We start from the raw sequence: 23257 nt of genomic DNA on the forward strand, positions 1-23257 counted from the left end.
TTTTATCCACTTGTTTATTCCCTTTAATACTCCCAAAAATGTATCTTAAGTTTGATATTATGTATTTTGGAGGCACATGGAGCCATCTTACAGCACAATAAAGTAACTGTTAGTCAGTTGCTATAAAAATGTTGCATGTGTCAAATATAACTTGAAAGAAATTTGACTTTGTAATTTGACACCTTGAAATTGAATTCTGTCTCTTTAAGAAGCTCCTACTTTTTATGACACTTCACCTTCAGCGCATCATCAAAATGTTTCTCCAAGATTCTGACATAAATTTGACATATCGGCCCTTTTGAAAGAATAAAACATGACAAAATTAGTTAAGGTTTAACAATAGGAATAGGATAATGTATCTTGTAACCATTCTTTTTTGAATGAACCCTTTTTTTTAATTTTTAATTGACCTGGGTTTCTTTATCCTTAACGTTTTGATGCCTCCTTAAAAAAATCTAGAACTCTCAGCAATTTTTCTCCTAACGGATTAAGTGGTGTTTTACCCTCTTCAAGGCTTCTGATGGTCTGTCCTTGTCAAGACAGAGTTAGCGTTTCGATCAATACGAACATTCACAGGCGTATTTTTATATTAGCTGTGATTTAATCCATCATCTCTGCTGAGGAGTTTGAATTTATGATAGTATTGATGGCCAGATATGTTTTCTCTAGTGATTTGCTGGCACATAATCGATGCACAAACACCTAAACCACACATATTTGCCCTTATATTATCATAAGACATGCAGGTGTTTCCTGTGTAACCAGGAATGTTGGAGGGTTAACAAGACAAGTCAAGAATCTCGGCGGGTTCCCTTTTTTTTTTCTGAGGATATCAGCGCTGTGCACGCTGTTCCTCTTTTAGAAAGTCGAAACATGCCAATCTTTGATGCGCTCAAGTTAAATGTTATCATGCTCATGTCAGGCGATCGGGTCGTCACAAGGTTTGGCTCCACTTGAATGGATCTGTTCCTTCTCTCCAGGATGGAGCTAAGCTGGAGGTAACGAAATAGAAAAGAAAAAAAAGGCACATTAATGAGCTCGAATTAGCTCTTAATTGCCTAGGATACACTGAAATTACACAGTAGGCGGTTTACGGAGGAGAAATGGGTGACGACATATTTGTGAAATCTTGATAAACATGGATACACCAGGAGCATGGCTGAATAAAACGCTTTTAGTGAAAAAAGTAACTTCAGTGAAGCTTCTGCGTGATTCGTCAGAGCTGTCTGGAAACTGAGAAATTTCTGTGAGGTCTCAGTCTCTCCTGCATCCATGTTGTTTCTATTTATAACCCCATCCCCCCTCCCCCAAAACCCCCATCTGACTGCAGAGAAGAGCTGGGTTGCAAGTGGCACAGATATTGCTGAGGGAGCCCCATGCAGCTGGGCCCGAGAGGCTGAGGGTAGTTCACAGCTAAGCCAGACCACGACTCTGAAATCTGCGGCGCTCAATCCCGGTTGCCGAATCCAACAGAGGCTATCAAACCTTTTCATCTTTTATGCATGAGATTTCTGCCTGTCCTACTGCTAGAGGAGGCGAGACAATGGTCCCACCTCACAGCAACCTCAGAGGAATTATTCAGTCTGAATTATTCATCGTACATGAGTGTGATATCTTTTAAAGAGACAGACGTGTCTCTATTGGCCCCTTGATGTTAAATTAAGAGCAGAGCACAGAAAAATCGACTAGACACACACACACCAAGTCCCTTTTTATTTGGAAGTAAGAATCATCATCTTACTTGTCACAGACTGACTTAAAACCTGCATAATTTGTACACAATGTAATCTTTTTGGGTCAAGATCATGAATGAGAATTTACATTTACCGTAAGATTCTGTTTCTTACTTAATGGTTTTGTTAGATTCTTTTCATAGCTCTGATCTTATGCTGTTAAAAATCTACATAATTACCAACATTATTTGTTTTTCAAACTAGACTTAAAAAAAAAAAAGCTTTAATGCATATTTATTATGTTCTTCCATTAAATATTAATTTTTTCCTATTTATGAGAGAAAATGTTTCTTCAAAACCTTGATTTGTCAGATCACAGGAAATGTTTCTAATACTGTCAGCAACCTATTTCTATGCTGATTTTGGAGTAATGGCTTTTTCTCACTGAGTGGCCTTTCCGTCCAAGTAGAGGTGAACCTTGTTTTTCTGTAGATTACTCCACTCACTTTTGCTTCTGTTCTGCAACCAAAATCTTAAAAGTGTATTTTCTTATATGGTGTGTATAATATCTGGTTTCAGCTGTATTTTTAAGTTACATCCTCCAGTTTATTGGTTTTCTATTTCTGTTTCTCTTCCTTTCATTGCAAATATCAGAATAACTACATTCAGTCAACACTTATAAGAAGCCGTGTTTTCTTTTTGTTGGCTTCCAACTCAGAAGTTTCTGGTTGCAGAAGTCAAACAGAAAACTATCCTTGAAGCTTAATATCTCGTCTCGGAATGAGTTTCTAATCCTTTTCTACAAAATTGTCCTTCCAGTCACAAGATTTCTTGAAGAACACAAAACTGCAGAATGGGACACTGGTACCAGAGGAAAGATGGTAAACAGTGATGTGTAAACAGCGTATAATTAGTAGTGGAGGGAACCTCAGTGTGCTATGTTACATGTTTATCGAAAACTCCCGCTAATGCCTGTGTGCGCACTTGGAGGAAGCTAATCCCTTCTCCAAGAAACCATTACAAGTGTCATACTTTTCACATACTGTATTGGAAGACGTGCTGCATCCTGTTCTCCACACTATCAGGCTCTTGCCAAAGGAAGGAAATTCTCTCTATGGTGATTTAAAGAATCAGCCTGGTTGGGATTATAGCAGTTTGGCAAAATCTGGGTGTTTTTCTTCTCCTGGATGTTTACGTTAATGTTAGTGGGTGGCTACATTTTAGTGTACCACAGCACGTTAGTGCAATATAGCACTACGCTCTCATGTGTGAAAGGTTTTGGGTTCAAATTTCACCTGGCATACTTGGGTCATTGGCGATGGAGCAACAAAAAAAAAAGATGAGTAAATTTACACCAAAAAATTAAGAAATTTTCTTTGAATTTGTTTTTGAAAAGTCAAAAATCTGCTAGGAAAAAACCCAGAAAAAGTTCAGAATCTCAGAAATATTCTAAAAAAACGAAACCGAAAATATTAAAGTTTCTAGTGGGGAAAATTTTGGGAAATTTTCTCAGGAAAATCCAAAATCTTTTGACTGAAAATCTCAACAATTCCTTGAAATTGATTAGAAAGTAATAGTTCCATTGGTAGATTGTTTTGTATACAACATTGGAAATGACTGAAAGTGAATTAATGTGCCAGTGAAAGTAATACTTGTAAATATTTGCTAAATAATTATAATTATTTATTTAAAACAAGCTCATATCTTCTAAATTTGTTAGTCATATTTCAAGTGCACTGACATATTTGGACAAGAAAGTAGACCAAAACATACTTGGTAAGACTTCATGTTTTTGCAGTGTATCTATCCTGAACTATGTGGCAGTATTTGCTCTGATGATACAAAAAACCAACCGGTTTTCCAGTTTCCCTGGCTGTGAAACAGAAGAGGGGAAACGATAATAGACAGATCATTGTCCAGACTCTGATCTGGGCAGGAATGTGAGGTCAGTGAAAAGTTTTGCATTACAGCGATAAACGACTTTCTGCTCTGACTGGAGCAGATTTAAACATGAGTTGTTTCTGTTGGGGAAGAAATTACCACATACTATTTATTTTGTTGAACTTGCTTGAAGCCTGTTTCAGAGTACATGTAGCATATTTTATTAGCTTTCAGAAAACGGCACAATAGAGTTGGATTTTTTTTTCTTTCTTTTTTCCTTTTGTATTACTGCAAACATGATGAAATGTGAGAGGAACCAGAATTCATTAAGACTTGATTGGAAGGCCTTTAAACTACCTGTACAGTTTCCAAATGCATCATAAGAAAAAAAAAACACTATTTAACTAAGGCCAATAACTTAAGATATCTTGTATATTTTTAGATCTGGAGGAAACCAGAGTACCTTGATAAATTTATTGTGTGCACTGGGAGCTCATGCAAATTTCACATAGCATGGCCCTCATGCTGTGAGGCGACAGCAAAATGAATACAAATAACAGAAAGGCATCACTTTTTAAATTCTGGTTGTGTTTTGAGAAAATAAGTATTTTTCGACCTACTTCAGGATGTATTAATCTGGAACTTCAACATCTGTTAGTAAGGATTTGTTTTTAAAGTATGTATTTAACTTCTGACTGATTTCGTAGTTTTATCTTTGCATACTGACCGATACATGATGAACGATTTACTGTCTAAATAATGCCACACATTGATTCTCCTGACAAACCTCACTGCACAGGAGGAGACCTGATCCTTTTTTCCTTTAATGATTCATCTTTTGTATTTTTAGGATCTGCATAACCACCAGCTGTGCTGTTTGTGCTCCTTGAAATTTTACTTTTAAAAATGTCTGACTGAAATAAATTTAGATGCAATGTCTTTTTTTTTTTTTTTTGTTATTTTTATTTTTAATAAAGCAATACAAGTTTCCTGTTAAGCATTGCTCATTATCAGACCCAGAGAAATGTCATCTACAATCTTAAAAGTTCTGCTTTTAAAATCCATGACTGGTGCAGGAACCTCAGCATGATGCAATTAAACGCTGTTCGTTCCTGTCCCAAACTCCTGCTAGGGCGCACAGACTCAGTCTTACAGCAGCTTCCAATCTCCATCACAGGCTTAATATAATTAGCTGCGCTTTGTCTTGCCTGCAGCCATTGTCTTTGTTTTGATGGTATCACAGGGATGCTATAATTGGATTCACATACACTTTGATGGCTTTGCAGGCTGTTGCAGATTTGAACTGGAATTTTACTGTTCTGATTAATTAGAGCTTATGACATTTTATAGCATCATGACATATGTGATGAACAAGAGCAGATGAATTTTGTTACTTTCAAAAGGGATCACAGTTTAGGTGATGGCACCCAGCGGGACCTTTTGGTTTACAGTTGCTTGGTTGTTACTTCTTTAGCACTGAAGGTTGCAAAGCTGAGAAATGTTTATCAGCTTGTAGAATCATTGTCATGTTTCAAAATGTATATGACCTTACATTAAATGCAATTTATAAAATAAAGTTGCTTTCACTGAATATACTTCACTAGTTTATCTTGTAAACATAGAATATACTTTGTACTGAATAGCTGCTGACAATCAGGGATTAAAGTCTTGGTGCTTTATGTTATAAATATACATTCCATGTCCTGAAGATTGTTTAAATAATTGAACAGAGGATTCTTACTCAGGAGTGGTGTTTAAAGTCATAAATCTCTACTGTTTCCTAACTAACACAATGCTTCTACATAAGGTTGTTGAACTTTGCAGAACCGGTTACCTCCATGTGGACGTGGTTGTAGCATTTCATGAATTTTCCACCAAAGTCCAAATACCTGGTTGCCAAGACAACCCTGACACAACCATTGTTGCAAATGACTTCCTAGCTCACCAGATAGAGCCATGGCAACTTAAAACAAAAGATGTCATTGACAGCCTTTAAACATGAGCTGAAGCATGCAACAAATGCAGAGGGTGTCACTGTCGCCATGTCAACAACCCACCAGGCTAGTCATCCTGATTTTATGTTTTTAAAGTGCAGATGAAGGCCTGAGGGGCTTTGGGAGAAAATAAACTTTCTCTTCAGTAGTCAAAAGTAGAGGTCAGGTTTGAACAGTAAAATGTTCTGCATGGTTTAAACCTTATGAAAACATTTTGAAACAAGGAAAGTAAACTAGTTTGTAGTGCAGCAGCTTTGTTTGTTGTGTGGACATCCTATTGAGGTATCCTTTTTAAATTGTTCAAGCATTCCATTAAAAATAAATCAGCATTTGATCACCCTTTTGAAAGAAACTCTTTACAAATGTTTTATGGTTTAAATCTTCAAGAAAGCAACAACAATGTATGAAAATAAGTTTAGCAGGATTTACCTTTTGTTTAATAAACATTTTAATTTAAAGATCTTCCTCTTTTCCAAAGCACCAGATTAAGGATTATGGAATAATAACCTTATCATTTGTTCTTAGTTAATAATAAAAAATGGCTTTGATCATTGAATACCGTTGACCTTTATGGCAGAACAAATCAAGTTGCAATTTGATTGTATAAGTTTTCAGTTTTTGTAAGCAATAAAAAAAGTTTTGTTTTAGTGATGAAATACAGTTTTTCTGTAGTTTTTATAGTATCCAGTTCTGGCCAAAGCATGGCCGTTTTCTCCACTATTGTAATCTTAGCTATGGGGTTACATTTTCAAACGTGTGCATATTTTTCAGCAGATCCGCTGCTTTGTCATGTCTATAGTTGGCTCTAACGGATCCGACTGGATTTGGATATCCTTGCAGCTAAAAAAAAAAATCAAATCCTGTTATCCAAAGGATAAACATTAGAGTTGGTATAGTTGTTCATTACAAGTGAGCACTAACGTGTCCAGCTAACAGCTTGGTGTCAACCCTTTACAAAAGAGAAACCCCCAAACAGAAATAAGAGTTCAGTTTGACTTTCTAAGAGGATTTTATTTCCGAATTGTATCTAATGGACTTGTGAGTGTATAATACATGGAGTGCTGGTTTAAAACATTTTGGATTTTGTTATTTAGGACTTGAAGTGCATATTTTACCTGTCACCCCATTTCAAACCTCAGTGACCAGAAAGATCACACAACAAACGCTGGCAGTGTAAGATCAAAGACGCAAAGACTAAAAATTAAGAAACAGAAATAAATGTGTGCAGCGGCTGCTTTTTGCTTCAAGCTGTCATTTTCTTTAGACTGGGTCAAAGGATGAAGAGACGTACCTAAAAACAGTAAGAAAATCTCCTCCTCTTCTTGTCTTTGGGCTTTTCATGGGTTACATTCATGTCTTGAAGGCACAAGAGCTGAAATTGAGAAATGGTTTAAAAAGAAACAGAGGCGGTGTATTCAGCTGCCACATACTCTTAGCGTGTTATTCAGTTCCTCAGCAAGAATAAATCTGCCATGCAACTATATCCGTATATTATTTTTTTTAATGACTCAGAAAATAATTTGATTCAGTTTAGTAAAAATAAGATGAAACATTCACCATGTATTTTATTCTTGGGCATGAATGCTGTTTTAAAAATTCCTTTTTACAAAAATCTAAAAATTAAGCAGTTTTTTAATTTTTTTTTTAAATCTCAGTCAGTAGCTTGAACACCAAAGAAGAACATCAACTTTTGTGTTTCTAACTTTTTTGACATAATTCAAAGCCTATCAGTAATATTTCTATATTCTGGAAAGAAAAGCAATGGATTGATGAAGGTTTTTTCTAAGGAATAAATGTATGCTCTTATAATTTTAACAGCTCATTCAATCATGCATTTATTAGAGGAATTAACCCTCACATGGAAACAGACTTAATTATTTAACTATGTGGAAAGATATGAAACCTCGATTGTTTTTTAAGGCTCTTTTAGATTAAATTAAAACATTCTATAATAAGAAATATTCTATTATTGCTGTAACTATTGCCAGTAGTTGAATAAAAATTTACATTGAACATGTGTAGGGCGTATAAAGGCTTTAAAATCCTAAAGTTGGAGATAATCTATTCCAATATAAAGCAACACCTTCAATCTTCCTCTGACAAAGAGGAAGCGCTAATCTCAAGTTTTAAATGTGATTTAGTGTTTTGCACTGAATCGCCCACTTTAACAGACCTCCTATGGATGGTCTTTTCAGTTCTTCTCTTCCACTCCCAAGCACATAGATGTGAGGTTGAAGGAAAATGTTTATCAAATACGTTTGCAAAAAAATTAAAAAGCACAGTTAATGCAATTATTTCTCACAATTTATGTTTATAAATTGATAAATGGAGTCCATCTGTGTGTAATTTGTATAAATACAGATTTTCTGGAAGTCCTCATGTGCTGATGGTGGTGACATTTATCCACCTTTTTACCTTTTAAAGACAATAAATAAAACTTTAAGAGATTTTTCCAAAGGCACGGTCCAAAAGCAATCTATGGTTACTTTCTTTAATCAAAAATATTAGATGAGTGAGCCAAGATAATGTCATAATTAGCATTTCTTCGGAGCAGAGAAGCTGCACCCGACTTCACCTGGCAGCAGAGAAGAGCCAGAGAAATTTTTCAGCCTCGCGTTACGCTCACTCGTCTACGCTCGACAAGGCACATTGTTTGTCATGAAGACAGAGGCAACATCTGGAGCACCATTTGTTGTAATAATTCATTGTTTCTCACTTCATAATCAACCGGAGCGCAGCTAGAGTCACTGAACTCTGTGGCTTCGCCTCCAAATGGCGTCCCGCGTGAATAATCTGCTGCTGACAGGTTTTCGGAGCGCACATAGAGATATTGCTCCGCACACCGCAGCTAGTTTACACTAGCAGTCCATATTTGATGAGTTGCCTCCTTTCTGCTTTGCCTCTGTATGAATTGATGTCCCATTTGCTCAGATAAGAGAGAACAGGAATGTGTGTGTTTGTTCTGCTGTGCCTCTTTGTTTTTTTTGGTGAAGTATTTTTCTGTTTGTTCTCCAACAGGACTGTTATGTTTTTAGATAGTGGCCTAACTGCTTGAATGGCTTTAAGATATGGAGAGAATGCGTGGATGTTTCTTTTTTCTTTTTTGTCTATAGAAGAAAGTAAAATCAAAAATAGACCTGAGTATTTAAATTGGTTTATTTTAAAGAAGATTCTTTAAATATGTTTTAAAAAAATTATTCTCTTTTTTTCCCTGTTGTCAACTTAAAGGAAAGATCCTGTTTTTTTTTTATTCTTTTTTGTACTCCGATTAAATATCTTCTTATTTAATGTCAGTTACTTGTGTTTACATTGTTAATCAAACTGGATTACAATGTAAAATGTGATTCTATCAATTGAAAATGCATTGTTGGTTTGATTCCCCACAGGACCAAACACTGAACATTTCCAGTTTTTGTGAAACAACGGCAAAAAACATTTAAAGTCCTGCTCCACAAACCAAACAGTGACATTTTATGTCTGTCGCACAAAGAAACAGCTTTGACTATATGCAGATCTAACAGACAAGTCAATGATGCCTACATTTGGAAGGAATTTAAAAAATTACAAATAACATGGATTGCATCATAAATGACTGATGACTGCAGCTTTAAATGCTTTTTTTTATCTGTCTGAAATTAACAACTTTTCTAATGAACATGCTAACTTTGGAAGGAACCATTTTGCTATTTTGTAAAGCAGACATGCATGCATTTAATATTACAAGCATTTTTACTTGAGCTTGAAAAATGACTTTCAGCCACTCGCTTGCACCAGTTTGCAGTTCCAAAGTCTGGGAAGTGACATCCATCTACCTCTGATCTCATCTCGGAGGCTGTGATTGGCACTGGTGATAAAATCTTGAATCTTCCTGGTAACTGTTTTTTCCCCTCCACCCGAGTCATGAAGAGAATTTCAGAAACCATGAAGGGTTATTTATATCAAGTTACCAATCTCAGTTCTAATATAAGCCTAAGAGTTACATTTTCATGCTGTTTACATCCAGCGCCTGTGGGTCTCATCTCTCTTTTTCAAAACATTTATATGTCTGTGTGTGTGTGTTTTGCTAAAAACTCTCAAGGCTGAGATTCAATCTGCTCCACCCCTCTGTAGTGCTACACAATCCATCTCTGCTGTGGGAAGGCTTTAACATCACAGCTGGCTATTGGTGCACATATTGTACAGATGCATGCAGAATTCAGACACACTCTCATATTTCTGCTAAACACCAACCCACATAGGAGAGATGGGTGGAAATGAGATGTGAGGTAATATGTTTGAGTGCTAAGAGCTTTGAGCAGCTGTATCAGTATCTGCCAGGCCTGCGGTAGACCCTCTGCTGGGACTGAGGCTATCTCTGGAGGAGTTTACACCTGTATAGCTGGAACGTCTGTATAAATACAAGGGACCTTGTACATAAAACCTCACGTAATGCAACTCAGCCAAGCTTAATTACCTCCTCACTGTGTTCATACTGCTCCTCCTGACAAACAGCCAAACACTGTATGTGAGCGTTGAACAGAATCAACAGTCTCACCAACCAGCTCTTCATCTAGCCATCTGCTTACTTTGCTTTTTATCTCAATTAGCTGTGCTATGGAGAAATCTAGAAGAATGAGTCTTTGGGCGACTTCCTTTGCAGTTTTACAAATTATGTTGATTTCAAAAATCAGAAAGCATGTACTCAGCTATATCTAAGGGAAACTTGCTACATTACACATGCATACAAGGAGTAGCAAATTTGTTCAGGGGACAACTGACTGACAAGATGTATTTTATTTTCTAGTTCTTGGCCCACAACTTTCTGCTGCTGCCCTGGGCATCTGCCCATATCACCCATATCAAACCGCCACTGTTTGCATATTCTCAAAAAATATTTGAGAAAATGTTTCACTGTCTCAAACCTGTTTGAGTGACGTAATTTTATTTGTATAGCACATTTCCAGCAACAAGGCAGTTCAAAGTGCTTTACATAAATGATAAAAAATACAAGAAAAAAAGCAAAAGACAAGAAGGTAAAAGTATAAAATTACATATTGTTTCCCCATGTTTAATAAGAGTAAGCAGTGCAACTAGTAGTGGTTTCTCTGAATTCTTGTTCTCTATGTTTGATTCTTGTTCACGGTTGTCGAGTAGATGGTACTTTTTAAGTTTGTTGTTCTAGATTTCTATACTAACAAGAGGTTTTCTAGGTCTTGCTCTGAAATTAAAAGTATAAAGCTAAATGTTGGTCTAAAGTAATAAATACTCCACAGTTTATAAAAGTAGCTAAATGTTGACCTAAGGCCATGAGTACTCCACAATTTCTGAAACTAATTAACTAATCAGTTTTCTGAGTATTGAAAATTCACAGTCTTCCAGGTTTTTACTTTCAGGAAGTCATATTGTTTTAAAAAATAATTCAAGAACATCCATCTCCATTCAGTTCCTGTGGAGGTTTTACATTGAAGCGACGCTCTCATCCTAATCCTGCAGAGCGATCAGTGTAATTTGTGCATGTAAACCTACTTTGGCTTTTAAGTTCAAAATGGCTAGTTTGATCTAAAAGTCTAGTTTTTTAATCATATACGTTAGCGTTAATAGCCATAATTTTTACATGAATTTACAAACTGCAACAAGACTAAGAGCGAATGTTTTACCTCTACTGTGTTTTCTTCTTGCTTTTAAATCAGGAAGAGAGCGTAAAAAAGACAATAGGAGTGGAGCAAACAAGTGGTGCATGTGGGAAGCATGCTGAGCAGATTTGAGAGATACGATCGCGATGGGACACACAGCGAAAACACACACATACGCATACAAAGAGATAATACAACCAGTGGTCACCCAAGGGCATCTCGCCTCTCACCCAGAAAATATCTGTCACGGCCCAGAGGCACATGGCTAATACCTGCAATAATGCCTGACATATTGCATATGGGTGTGACATTAAACAGCTTGCTCACAGGCTGCAAAATATGAAGAGCCAAGCTATGTGGATTTGCGATTACTTCTTCTTTTGCAGTGCTTTAATCCAAGAGCTGTTTCATTACAAAACCATAAATGAGTAAAAAGCTGACATGAAGCAAAAAAAAAAAAAAAAAGCTATTCTAGGAAGATGAAAGACAGAGGCAAGATTCAGATACTCCAAAGAAGACAGAGCTGCTCAACTAAAACAATTAGGTGAGCTGTGTTTCTGTTCAGTATGAAACACACAGCATAGGGATCTGGACATTTTAAAATACTTCTTATTTCATCATTGCATAACCAGATCAGTAGTAAGGCTGAAATTTTTCATCCACACACTGCAGGTAAAATCATGTACAATGAATAAAATGACAATTTGGCACAATTACAGAAGAGGATCCAGAACCTTTCCTGGCTTTATATATAATTGAGATATATACTTCTAAATTCAGTCCAACAAGTTAAAATGAATTAACTTATGTTCATACTTCAACAGCTAGCATAGGGAGAGTTAATTCATTAATCATATTTTGGCTAAGATAAAGTTGAAAAATTCAGATTGTGACATCACTTGCAAATTTGCATATTGATTGTCATCACCTAACATTTGCTTCCAAATGTTAGGTGTTGGTGACAAAAACAATCAGAAAATCCTTGCTGGACTGATCAGTGTGAAAAGATGTTTGGTATCGTTTCATTTCAAGAAACACTTATTGAATGCTGAAACAAAACAGCTATTGATATTTTATCAGTTTGATAGATTTTGTCAATAGATTCTGGCACAACTTTTAAGAACATTCAGATTTTTGATATGGCCCAAAAATAAAACAGCAATTGATGCCCTGATAAAACTGAAATGCCCTGAAATAGATAAAAATCCTCTTCCCTCTGTCTTCTAACCCATGCAGCAACAGACCTCTCTGCAAACAGGTTACCATTGGGATTGGGTCCTTGCTGTGCTTATGTGTGGAGTGCATTAGAAATATCACATGCAAATGTTGGAGGCCCCTGAAGGAAATCTTCATCACTTTGACCAACATCAAATACTTGCCATGTAGAAATCTGTCAGTGCTCTACGTTATGGTCCTTTAAGTGACAGGCGGCGACTCGCCCTCCTATGGATGGTCTTTATTTCTCTGAGTTTCATCGTTATTTACAGTAATCAAAGTGCACTCAGTCTGATGGTTTGTGACAAAGGGTTATTACCTCTGTCAGAAGCTACACACTCAGACTGCCATCTGTGGCCAGCTTCATTAGATGCGTGACACATGACATCACACCAGTAACCAACAGGATGGAAAATAAGGGGTTTAAAATGTTTGCTGTCAGGTTGTCTTCTCACAAAGGGGAAGGAGAGGTTTGAAAAAGTATCAATGTTTTATTGATTTGGTTTTATGAATTTTTCAGCAGCTCTTCAAATGCAAGCCAAGTTAAGTTAGGAGATGCTTGCTGAGAGCACAACTGTTTGGAGGTTGCTTGACATGCACTTCCAGCATCCTTCATGTGCATCAAAGTGTATTCTCCCTCTTTGTTTGTACAAACACTGTTCCCTCTCAGCTGCACTGCCAGTTTGAATTAGTATTTAGCATTTCTTTACATTTTGAAGTGTTTTTTTCCCCCTCTCACACCAATAACCTTGTTCATTTATCTGACTGTAGCTATGCATGTCTCTGCTACTACATTTCCAAGTTTAAAGCTCTGTGTGTAATTTTAATCGCAGAAAATTCTTCTCCTTCTCTGATTTCGCTCTAATGAAGTCAAAGTGTTTGTTGTGGAGTTTGTTCTAAGCATTGCCTCCAGTCCTTGTGAGCCATGTCTGTTTCTCTTCTTCCTTTCTTATCACATGTTAGTTCTTTATCCTCAACTCCAGTCTAAGCCTACTTCAGCAGTCCGGTCTCTTTCCGTTACTCACCAGTGCAGACCTGCCTAGAGCAGCCAAAAACAGGCTAGCTCCTCAGGGACAGTGTGCTGGATGGATGACTGGATGGCCTACTGTGGATGTGCAGATGACTGGAGGGCTGAAAATGTGGGAGAAATGACTGGCTTCAATCATGGTTAGAAAAATAGGGAATCGACCGATGAAATTTAGTCGGTGTAGGAGTCTTTGAATCACACTGCTTCAAGGCCTTGTGTGTCTTTGGAAGCTTTTTTTTTTTTTTGTTACTGACTGGATGATGGTTCTTTCACAACAAATTATTTGTCCTCACTTGTGAATAAGACAGACAGGCATCAATCATTGGAATGTCACAATAGAATACAGCTAAACTATGCTAACAAATGATCTTTTTATGTGGTGGGATTGTTTTTATCCTGAAGATATTATTTCACGATTTTCATTGTAAATTCTGAAACTTTAGAAAATGTAGAACATTGTTTCTAAGCTATGACTAATAAATTAGTTCTTTTTACATTGTAAGCTACATTGTCTAAGATATTTGCACTAGAAATTAGACGAAGCCTTGATAAGATTTTGTTTTTGCGGTGTATGTATGACAATCTTTAACTTCAGTATCTTTAAATTTTGTGACATTAACTGCAAATATCAATACATACAGTGCTTGTTTTTTCTGAGTGAGCGGCAGAATGAGACATTTTCTTGGATGCTGGACTTTGGACTCCTGAAGAAAATTCAGCCCTAATCTGCTTTGTGCCTGTGGCAAAGACTGAAGCATTATGCAGTAATGTGCTTATCTGGTAGAAACATGGTCACACTAGTTTTCCGTATCAAATCAGACTCAAGTCCTCAGAGACTTGCCTAACTGCAGCTTTGGTGAGTGAAGGCTCTCTGGACTTCCGTCTAGCTCCTTTTCCTCGCTGCCACTTAAAGGGGACATGTGTGAGACTTTGCCAGGCTGGGGGAGGAAGCGCCAGGCTTCTGATTAAAGTGATGAGCTGTAACATGGGGAAGGAGAGGGGGCGACAGCTGGCTGCTGCCTGCTACGCTAAACTTCAACCTGACTGCTGGGGGACAAACCATCCCACTCTACCTGTTCCCCCTGTCACTGTAAATGGTTTTGTTGATGTCGACAAGAACCTGAAAGTAATGTATACAGCACAGGCTTCAAGAATCCCACCATTTTATCGCTCTTCATCATCACTGCAGTGTTGGGGATTCAGACAGAAATGATAAATGAATTGGTTTAATGCTTCAGAAGTGTAGTAGAACTGCTTCAGTATACAGTATCATAGCAAATTACATTTTTAGTAAAAAAGTTTAGAATTTGAAAATCAACTCGTGTTGCATTAAAGTTGCTGACGTAAATCTATCCTTTAATTAAAACTGGATTTTTTTTTTCCTGGAGAAAAATTCCTTTGCTTCTAAAATTATTCATCTTTTTCTGGAAATGTCAATACTGTAATCTATAATTACTTGACATCAATGAATGTTAGTCATGGAGAGAAATACTGGATATAACTATCTATATATCCAGAATATATACTGGCTGTTGCAGCACCCAAGTGTGACCTTTTCTTTCAGTCCTAATAAGGAACTGAAGAAACCAAAGAAGGTGAAGAAGAGCTAATTGCCTCTGCAGGTAGTTGAAATTAGTTGGGTTTTTTTCTGCTTTTCTGTTTTGCATCAGATTTTTTGCATATTCACTTCCAATCCTCAGACATGAGGTGTTATTCTGGACACTGGATGAACTTTGGGAGCTTCTATCATCTGTACCTACATGTAAACAAGTTCCCTGTTGCCATGGTTACTCATGAGAGGTGTCTATTATAACAGATGTCTAAAAAGTGCCAGAAATGCTTACAGAAATTAGCACTAAGCAGCACAGACATTTTCTGATTCTGGAGAAAGCTTTCACATATGAGAAATGCTTTGAGCAAATGAAAATGAATTATAAGAGTAGACCTTCTGCAACAGGCTGCTGAGGCATCTTCACCTGGGAACACGTTAACCTGCATTGCATGAAGTCATTCCATATTTCTACTTCACAATACTAATACTAGATTGGGGCTCTTTTAAATTTTAATTAGTCAAAAGTACAAATTATATTTTCTAATATCAGTACATTGCTGTATTTTTTGAGTGCTTTTGTAGAACTTTGTAACTTGGTGAAATGACCTGATGATGTATTGACATGTATAATCACTTTATTATAAAGTCTACACCACCTGCAATAAGAATGACGACTATTTTCATTACTTTGATTATTTTATTTAAGGCATTCCCTCGCCCAACAAAGAAGAAAAAAAAACCACCTTTTTCTTCTCCCCTCTAAAAGCATCACTGTTAACTGTAAGTAAAGTAAGCTATGCCGAGCCAAAAGGAGATAACTACAAGCATCTTAGAAGTGTAGTGGAGTCGAAAGGCAGAAGTTCCCCAAAAAATAAATACTCAAGTAAAGATGCTCCAAAAATGTACTTAGGTTTTCAAATAAATGTACTCTATTTCTGTCCACCTCTGGTGTTTAAACAATAGTAAAGAGAGAGAACAAGTCTTCCACATCATTAAACTCCTAGCTGTAGCCTCTAGCATCTGAATGTTGCAGCTGAAATCACAGCAATAGGTTTTTGCCCAGTTTTGTTGATCCTGTGTGGATTTCTGCCTCAGTTTCCTGTTAGTTGATAGAAATGACACTCTGTGCGGTCTTCTGCTGCTGGATGAGCTAATCAATTAGATTAAACAGCTGATCTCAGGAACTGACTTACACAGAATGAACTTTGCCTACATTAATGTCCAACATTTATTGGATAGAAGTCTTTAACTCAGTTTGCTGGAACTGATTAAGGCTGTGATGAGGAAGAACTTCACATGCACATGCGTACTATAATTAAATCAATGCATGATTGTTGACCTTGATATGTGACAGCTGTGTTTTATTTGTCAGTTGGGTGAAGGTTAAGAAATCTGAGGTCTGACCGCATCCTCACCGTAGAAACGGGGCTGGTGTCCTTGTCGATTAAAGTGGATGATCTAATGTCTGACTCTGGTCAGAGAGACTGCATGTGGAAAAAAGTCAGAGGCTGGGAGAAGTGACTCTCCATCAACTGGGCTGTGACAGTGGGGAGGCTGAGTGTGAGGGCAGGCAGGCTGCTGTCACCCTGGGGAGATTTAAAAGCCCTTTGCTTGAGACAACTACAGGCTTCTCTCCACTGGACTGTCTGTCATGTAATGCTTGCATTGAGGAAACGCAGGAGTTGCAGCTCTGGGGTTTCAGGCACGTGTTTCCTCCACTCTGCATGTGCACAAGTCCTCCCTATGTCTGTTGCAGTAAATCAATTAATCAAATGATGAATTAAAATGAGCTCAATATTTTCTATTCTGATAATATTTTATGCTTTCTGTTGGTCGTGGTTTTTATTCGGATATTTAAAATATCTTCCAGCTGCAGTGATTAATGTTCTTTTAACAAAATCAAAGTTGGTTGGTCTATGAGAGGACAAACATTGATGTTAACTTGAAAATAGTCTCCAAAAAATATTATCGTTTATTATAATAATTACTGGGATAATTTATCGCCCTGGAAAATGTGTTATTGTGACAGACCTTCGTGTCATTGTTGGATGTTTTGCATGTTTTGAAAACAGGTTAATTAAATCTTCTGGCACCAATAATTTTGCAGCAGATCCTGAATGTATCATCATTAGAGGCATGTTTAATCAGTACTGTTTCACACAAACGACTCGACCTCCTTATTGGTCTAGAACTTGTATAAAGTCAGATATCAGGGCTTGGCTTTTAGATTTTTGTAGAATTTAGATCATAAAGTACCTTATTGTTTATTGTACAAGATTTTTTTCCATCTGAGCCCAAACTAACTTTGAATTCCCAGATACTCTATCTAGATGTGGTTTTAGTTTGGTTTCGTTTTTGTGTATTTTCTTGTCTCCAGGGAGTTTTAGGAATTTGGTTCATCTTTGTTTCACACTAAATTAACCAAATTTAGTGTGGTTAAAAACACATGGATTGAATGAGATTATTGATAGAAAACATAAAGTATTGTGTAAAGTTATTCAGTTTCTCCAGATTGTGTTTGATTATATTGTGGAGATATTTGTCTATATATTACATATTACTCTGCTGAAGTTGATTGTTTACTTAGTTTATGCATAACCAGATTGAACTTATTTTTTAAGAAGAACATTGCTCCAGCCCAAATAGGAAAAAATATACATATTTGGTACAAAAGAAAAAAAAAAGTACAAATCCACTTAAAAATATTTAGGCTGCTAAATTGGCACATGAAGATTCATCACACCAACAGTTTTATTTTATTTTATTTTTACAATATGCCAGACAAACTTGTACTGCAGAAAAGTAGTGCAAGAGCAAAAATACCACTGTGTATTTTACCATGTGAGCCCAGTAATAGTTTTCTCATACTGGTGACAGTCGCACAGAGGGGGCGAGACGGTGCACTGGCTGTGAAAAGAGTTTAACCTTTATTCTATTTTATTTTATTCCTGTAGATGTTGGGAGGGCAGTTCACGCCCCACCACACATCACAGAAAGAGTGGTGCAACTGTTCAGGAGTAAAAGTGAATTCACCTTCTTGGCCACCATCCAGCAGAAGTCCTCCACATCGGGAGTCATATTCTCAATCCACGAGTCAGAGCACAGGTAATACATCTATTATCCTCTACTTATTGTCCCGCTGCTCTCGTTCCCAAAATATTATCTTGCATGTAATACTGAGTGCGTTAATTTTCAATGCAACTCAAAGTGCATCACTTGTCTCACTTGAAGCTTTTTGAAATGTTAAGGGTGATGTATAATACAAAATTCACAAATCTTCCATTCGGAAAACTACTGCTTTTAAAAACAGCCCAACCGTAAAAAAAACAAAACCAAAACATCATTTGCCAATAAGTTAATGTTTTTTTTGTGTGTCTTTTGGAAAATGAGTTGTTTCAAAAACCTCCTGAATGTAAAGTTACAAATTAGCAGGCACTGCCCCCTGACCTAGCAACCCCAGCAAAACCCAGCCCGTTACTTAGCAACCACAGCAGCGTGTCACCTGTCACCTAGCAACCTATTTTCCAGAACGTTTGGTGAGTTTGTTTTACCCCAAGTACATAGATTGTTGATGATTTACCAATCAAAAACTGTTTGCTGCATTTTTGTTGGTTGTGCACGAGGCTCTTCTACTGCTTTTCAAATATGTACAGTTGTGTAACTGCGTGTCTTTTTGCAACTATTTTCACCTGCAAGTGAAGATTGAGTTGCGGGGCGTGGCAAGCAGCAGCTTATTTGGATTTAAAGTGACAGTTCATTCTAAAAATAGCTCAGAATGGGCAGAACTGATCAGACTAAAATCTTATCTAAGAATGTTTTGTACGAAAAATAGTTTTGTATATCTCGTAGACCTATCCTAACCTGTTCAAGGAAGCATAATAAGTCACCTTTAAGTGAAGAGGAATGCATGTTTATGTAAATGTTAGTCTAAGTCAAACTGTATTGATGATTGACTGGAATCATGTTGCTTTTCTACACATATAATCGGAGCTGAATGTTGCCTAGTTCATATTTTCAGTCAAAAGAACATAGCTGTGAACTACCAAACAATGTGTTGCATTTCATGGTTTGTATTTAGACGTGATTCAGTGAAAGTGTGGAAGCCTAACTAGAATGTGCTATTTCATAATGAGCTACCCTAAACATCCAGTTCAGAAAATACCTTTTTTTGAGTGAAAATCATCTGTAAGACGTCTTTGGTTAATTAGGGTCTTAAAGAAATTGAGGGAGTGGACGGATTGTTACTGCAGAACTCCATGCTGTAAGACATATAAAAGTGGGAGTAGTGAGCTCATTCCAGCCCCCTGAGAAACTCCACAGCTGTGAATTGTTTTAAAGGGCAGGCAACATTGATTTTCATCTCACCCTCTGAAGGTAAAAGGCTACAGTTCTGTAAGACATGCAGCTCAGCGAGCCTGTGAATGAGTTCGTATGCTGTGTTTGCAGAGCATAAAGACAAAATCAAAGTCATACACAGTGGCTGACCAGATGGACCGTATGTTGATGGACAGAGCTTTAAGGACGAAGTTGGTCTTCTAGAGTGTAGCACAAAAACCCTTAAAAAGCAGCACTTTCAGCTAATGTGCTTCAGAATTGTGGGACTCTGACAAAAGTTGACTGATGGTATCTAAGAAGGCATAAAGTATTTCATATTACTACAATTTCGGCATTTTTGTGTTCAAAGCTATGGCTGCAAACCTATAGGGCACAAGCAGCATGCATTTAGAGAAGTGTAGAAATGAAATTCTCTTTAAATGTAAATCTGTGTTACTAAGGAAGGTTTTCAAATTGACTTTTGTATGATAATAGAACTATCTATCAATTACAGGCTTGGTACTGGACAGGGTCTCATAAGTTCTAGAGTAAAACTAATCTGTAAACACCAAAACATTGTTGGAAAAGTGATTACAGAGTTAAAATGTGACTTAAATAACAGAACCTTGCAAAAAATGGCATACTCCTTTATTATTACCTAATTGTATTGTGGAAACAAAATGGTGTTCAAAATTCTTTAGAAATTTGTTTTTATTCCTCTTTATCTTAAAAGATTGTCTTCCAATCTCTTTACAAGTTCATTAAGAGTCCATCTGTGCAATTTAATCTGAGTGCACATCCAGCTGCTGTGGGAAGGCATCAGAGGTTTGCTAGAGAACAGCAGTGAGCAAATGGTATGATGACAAGTCAGGGGTAAAGTTGTAGAGAACTTTAAACTAGTGATATCAAAACAATATCCTAAACCTTAGGTGTGTTACAGCCCAGTCTCCCCTTTGAAACTGGGACATTCAAATATAGCTACAGATTCAAATCTGTAACTAACAGGACCACTGTTTACTTGTCTGGCCTTTTTGGAAAAATAGGGTTAGAGAATAAATCAATAACAATTTTGTATTGCAATAAACATGTGATCAATACCAGTAGATAATGCATTTGACAGAATATTGAATAATTTTACTGAACTAGAACCGCACAGCATTCTGGGGTATGTAGGCAGAGGAAAGCCTTTAGTTGCTCAACCTCTCATGGCAAGCTAAGCAAAGTGTGTGGCATCGACTAACTCACTCACTCTTTGGTTATCTGGCAACAACCTGTTGAGTAACTTCTGGTTACCTAGCAACAACTTATTCAGTAGCTTTTGCAGCAGTAGTTTAAAGTTTGCCACTGTGCCTCATAGCTGCTTTAAAATAAAAACAACGACGTGGATTAAAAACTCTGAATAAAACAGGAAAGGTCGTGCCACCAGCTTGGCAGTAGGGGTTGAACGACTACATATTTTTTAAGGTCGACTACATCATGATAATAGTCGAGTCGATGTCGACTAGTCGCGGTGACGTCATAGTGACGTAAGCGCAAAAACCCTTCACAACTACTTGGAGGCTTCATTAGCTATTTTCACGGCAAATATTGACCCCCGCCCGCCCCCTCCCACACACACACACACACACACACACACACACACACACACACACTCCCCTTCTCCTGCTTTTACTAAGTCTATTATGGAGAATTAAAAGAGCAATAAACAGATCATTCTTCGTGAGCAGCGGGGAAAAGTTTGTTGCACAAACATTCAAAAGGAAACGCACATCTGACTTTTTCTTTCTAAACACCGGCTGATGCTGATGATCTCTGGATAGTTACTATAGGAGTCAAATGATCACACTGACTACATGGTGCTTTTGGAACATCACAAGCCAAACTTGTTATGAACGGATCCCGTTTGGTTACAGCTGAATTCAACGAAACCACCTGCTTCTCCTCCGCCCGATGCGCGGCAGGAAGCTCTGCTGACTCAGCAGATTGAACGATTTAAGATATTTTCTAGTCAACGTCAGCATGATAAAAGTTGAGTCAATGTCGAGTTGACTAGTCGTTGTGACGTCATAGCAACGCAAGACGCAAAGCTTTGGAGTAACGTACAGGCTTTATTACCCGTTTTCACGGAAAAATACAGCATTTACACAGAACAGCAACAAGTGAAACAACAAAACATCGGGATAGTTTATGATAAATAATAAGTTGCTGGGAAACCAACATTCAAAAGGAAACGCACATCTTTTAGATGTCATTACCACAGATCTTTATTTAATCAGCAACATAACATCATAATGTATTAGTTAGATCGTTGTGACAAAGACACTCGCGAGCCGCTAAGTGACATCCTTAGCGGGAAGGGGGCGAGTTTTAGACGGCTCGTGTTTTGTAGTTGACTGCAGCTGCAACTCCATCTCCTTTTAAAAACACTGTAAAACCACAAATATGCATCCATCTACATATCATTTAAACTAATGTATTAACTTATTTTTCTTGTGTCTTGTGACGTATACTGTGCTGTCAGATCAGCATAGGCTGTCACCACCGGCAATCACATGACTGCGACTAGTCGACATGAAATGTAAAAACTCGCGAGACGTCCTAGAGTCGACTAATTGGTTCAACCCCTACTTGGCAGTGTTTCAGATTCGTTAAAACAGTATTGATAACAGCTGACATTAAAAGTTTACCCCCCCGGCCCTACGGAAAAGTGGAACGAAAAAAATCATAGTAAAAAGAATCTTTGCTACAAGCAAGGTCGGCGACCTTTGTTTTCATCAAAAAATGAAAAAAGTTACGGTTTTGGACTATGTATGTTGTGTGTCAGAAAGCTAAAACTGCCCACGTCTGAACTTGCACCTTCAAACACGGTGTTGGCAGCATCAGGAGGGAGAGGAAAGCTGGTCACAGATAATGGTCCGCCTGTAGGAGCTGGATACAGGGCAGTACTAAAGGAAAGCTTCTTCTAAATGAATGGTTTTCACTCCCGATCCGCTGGATCCACTGTCCGTATTTTAAATGTCCGTTTATTTTGATGCATTTAAATAGACGGTCTGAAATGAACACTGATCATAAGCACCGATTCACAGATTCATTGTGTTAGAATGGCCCAGTTAAAGTACAGCCTCTAATCAAGTTAATAAGTTACAACACTTGAAAACTGATGTTCCACTAAAAATCGGCTGCAATTCTCTACATGTAGAAAGATGAAAGAAATAGCCCAAAGATTAATTTAAGAAAAAGAATATTAGTTTGTTTGCAGTATTACATATTTGGGTCTTTGTTTACACTAAGTTGCTTTACTTCAATGAAAAGCACAGATTACTCTGCAAAGCGCACTCTGGAGAGGAGCACAACTCGTGCTTTTAAGGTGACCCTGAGAGTTTATTTTCAGTCCACTCTCTTTCTTTCCATCTTCACTTTCTCTGCGACATAACCTGCAGGCATCATTGTTGCACAGTGGGTTGACCAAACAACAGTGAGGCAAGGCTAAATGGGGCCACTTGACAGAACAGCTCTCTTCCTTCAGGCACAATGACATGCATCATGCAACATATGTATCTCAGAGGAGCGCTCGGACTAAGCAAATGTTATATTAGAGACACTCAGCCACACTCTAGCAAACCCAGTTGTCAGGCATACTAACTTCAAAGCTATTTACCACCTTTCAATTGGTTTAAGAGGGATGTTTTGCAGTGCAAACGATGTTTACACAAATGTTCCAACTTTTTATGGAACTTATAAATCCAAACATTCCTCGTAATTGAGTAAGACTTTCCTTTTAGGTAAAAAACAAACAACAAATCTGAAATCACAATGTTTATCGTGAGCTTACACTTTGGCAGCCCTCTGGCTAATATTGCAATCAAAAATTTCATTTTTCAAACTGCAGTTTTGAAGGGTTTTTTTTTTAGCTCCATTTATTGTAGTTTTGCTTCACAATATTTTTTTAACTCAATAAGTTCTTCAATGTTTATTGTTCAACAAGCAAG

At 37.3% G+C, this 23257-nt stretch overlaps 1 protein-coding gene across 6 annotated transcripts in view; it reads left to right on the top strand.

The window, feature by feature from the left end:
* Window positions 1-23257, top strand: part of LOC122844826 (protein kinase C-binding protein NELL1-like) — a 225922-nt gene that overhangs the window by 15863 nt on the left and 186802 nt on the right. For all 6 annotated transcript variants that reach the window (XM_044140629.1, XM_044140638.1, XM_044140607.1 and 3 more), the window contains one exon: window positions 17909-18059. In XM_044140629.1, the coding sequence (XP_043996564.1) occupies window positions 17909-18059 (151 nt within the window). The remainder of the gene's footprint in view (window positions 1-17908; window positions 18060-23257) is intronic.

Source organism: Gambusia affinis, linkage group LG02, assembly GCF_019740435.1.
Source record: "Gambusia affinis linkage group LG02, SWU_Gaff_1.0, whole genome shotgun sequence".
NCBI classification, from domain to species: domain Eukaryota; kingdom Metazoa; phylum Chordata; class Actinopteri; order Cyprinodontiformes; family Poeciliidae; genus Gambusia; species Gambusia affinis.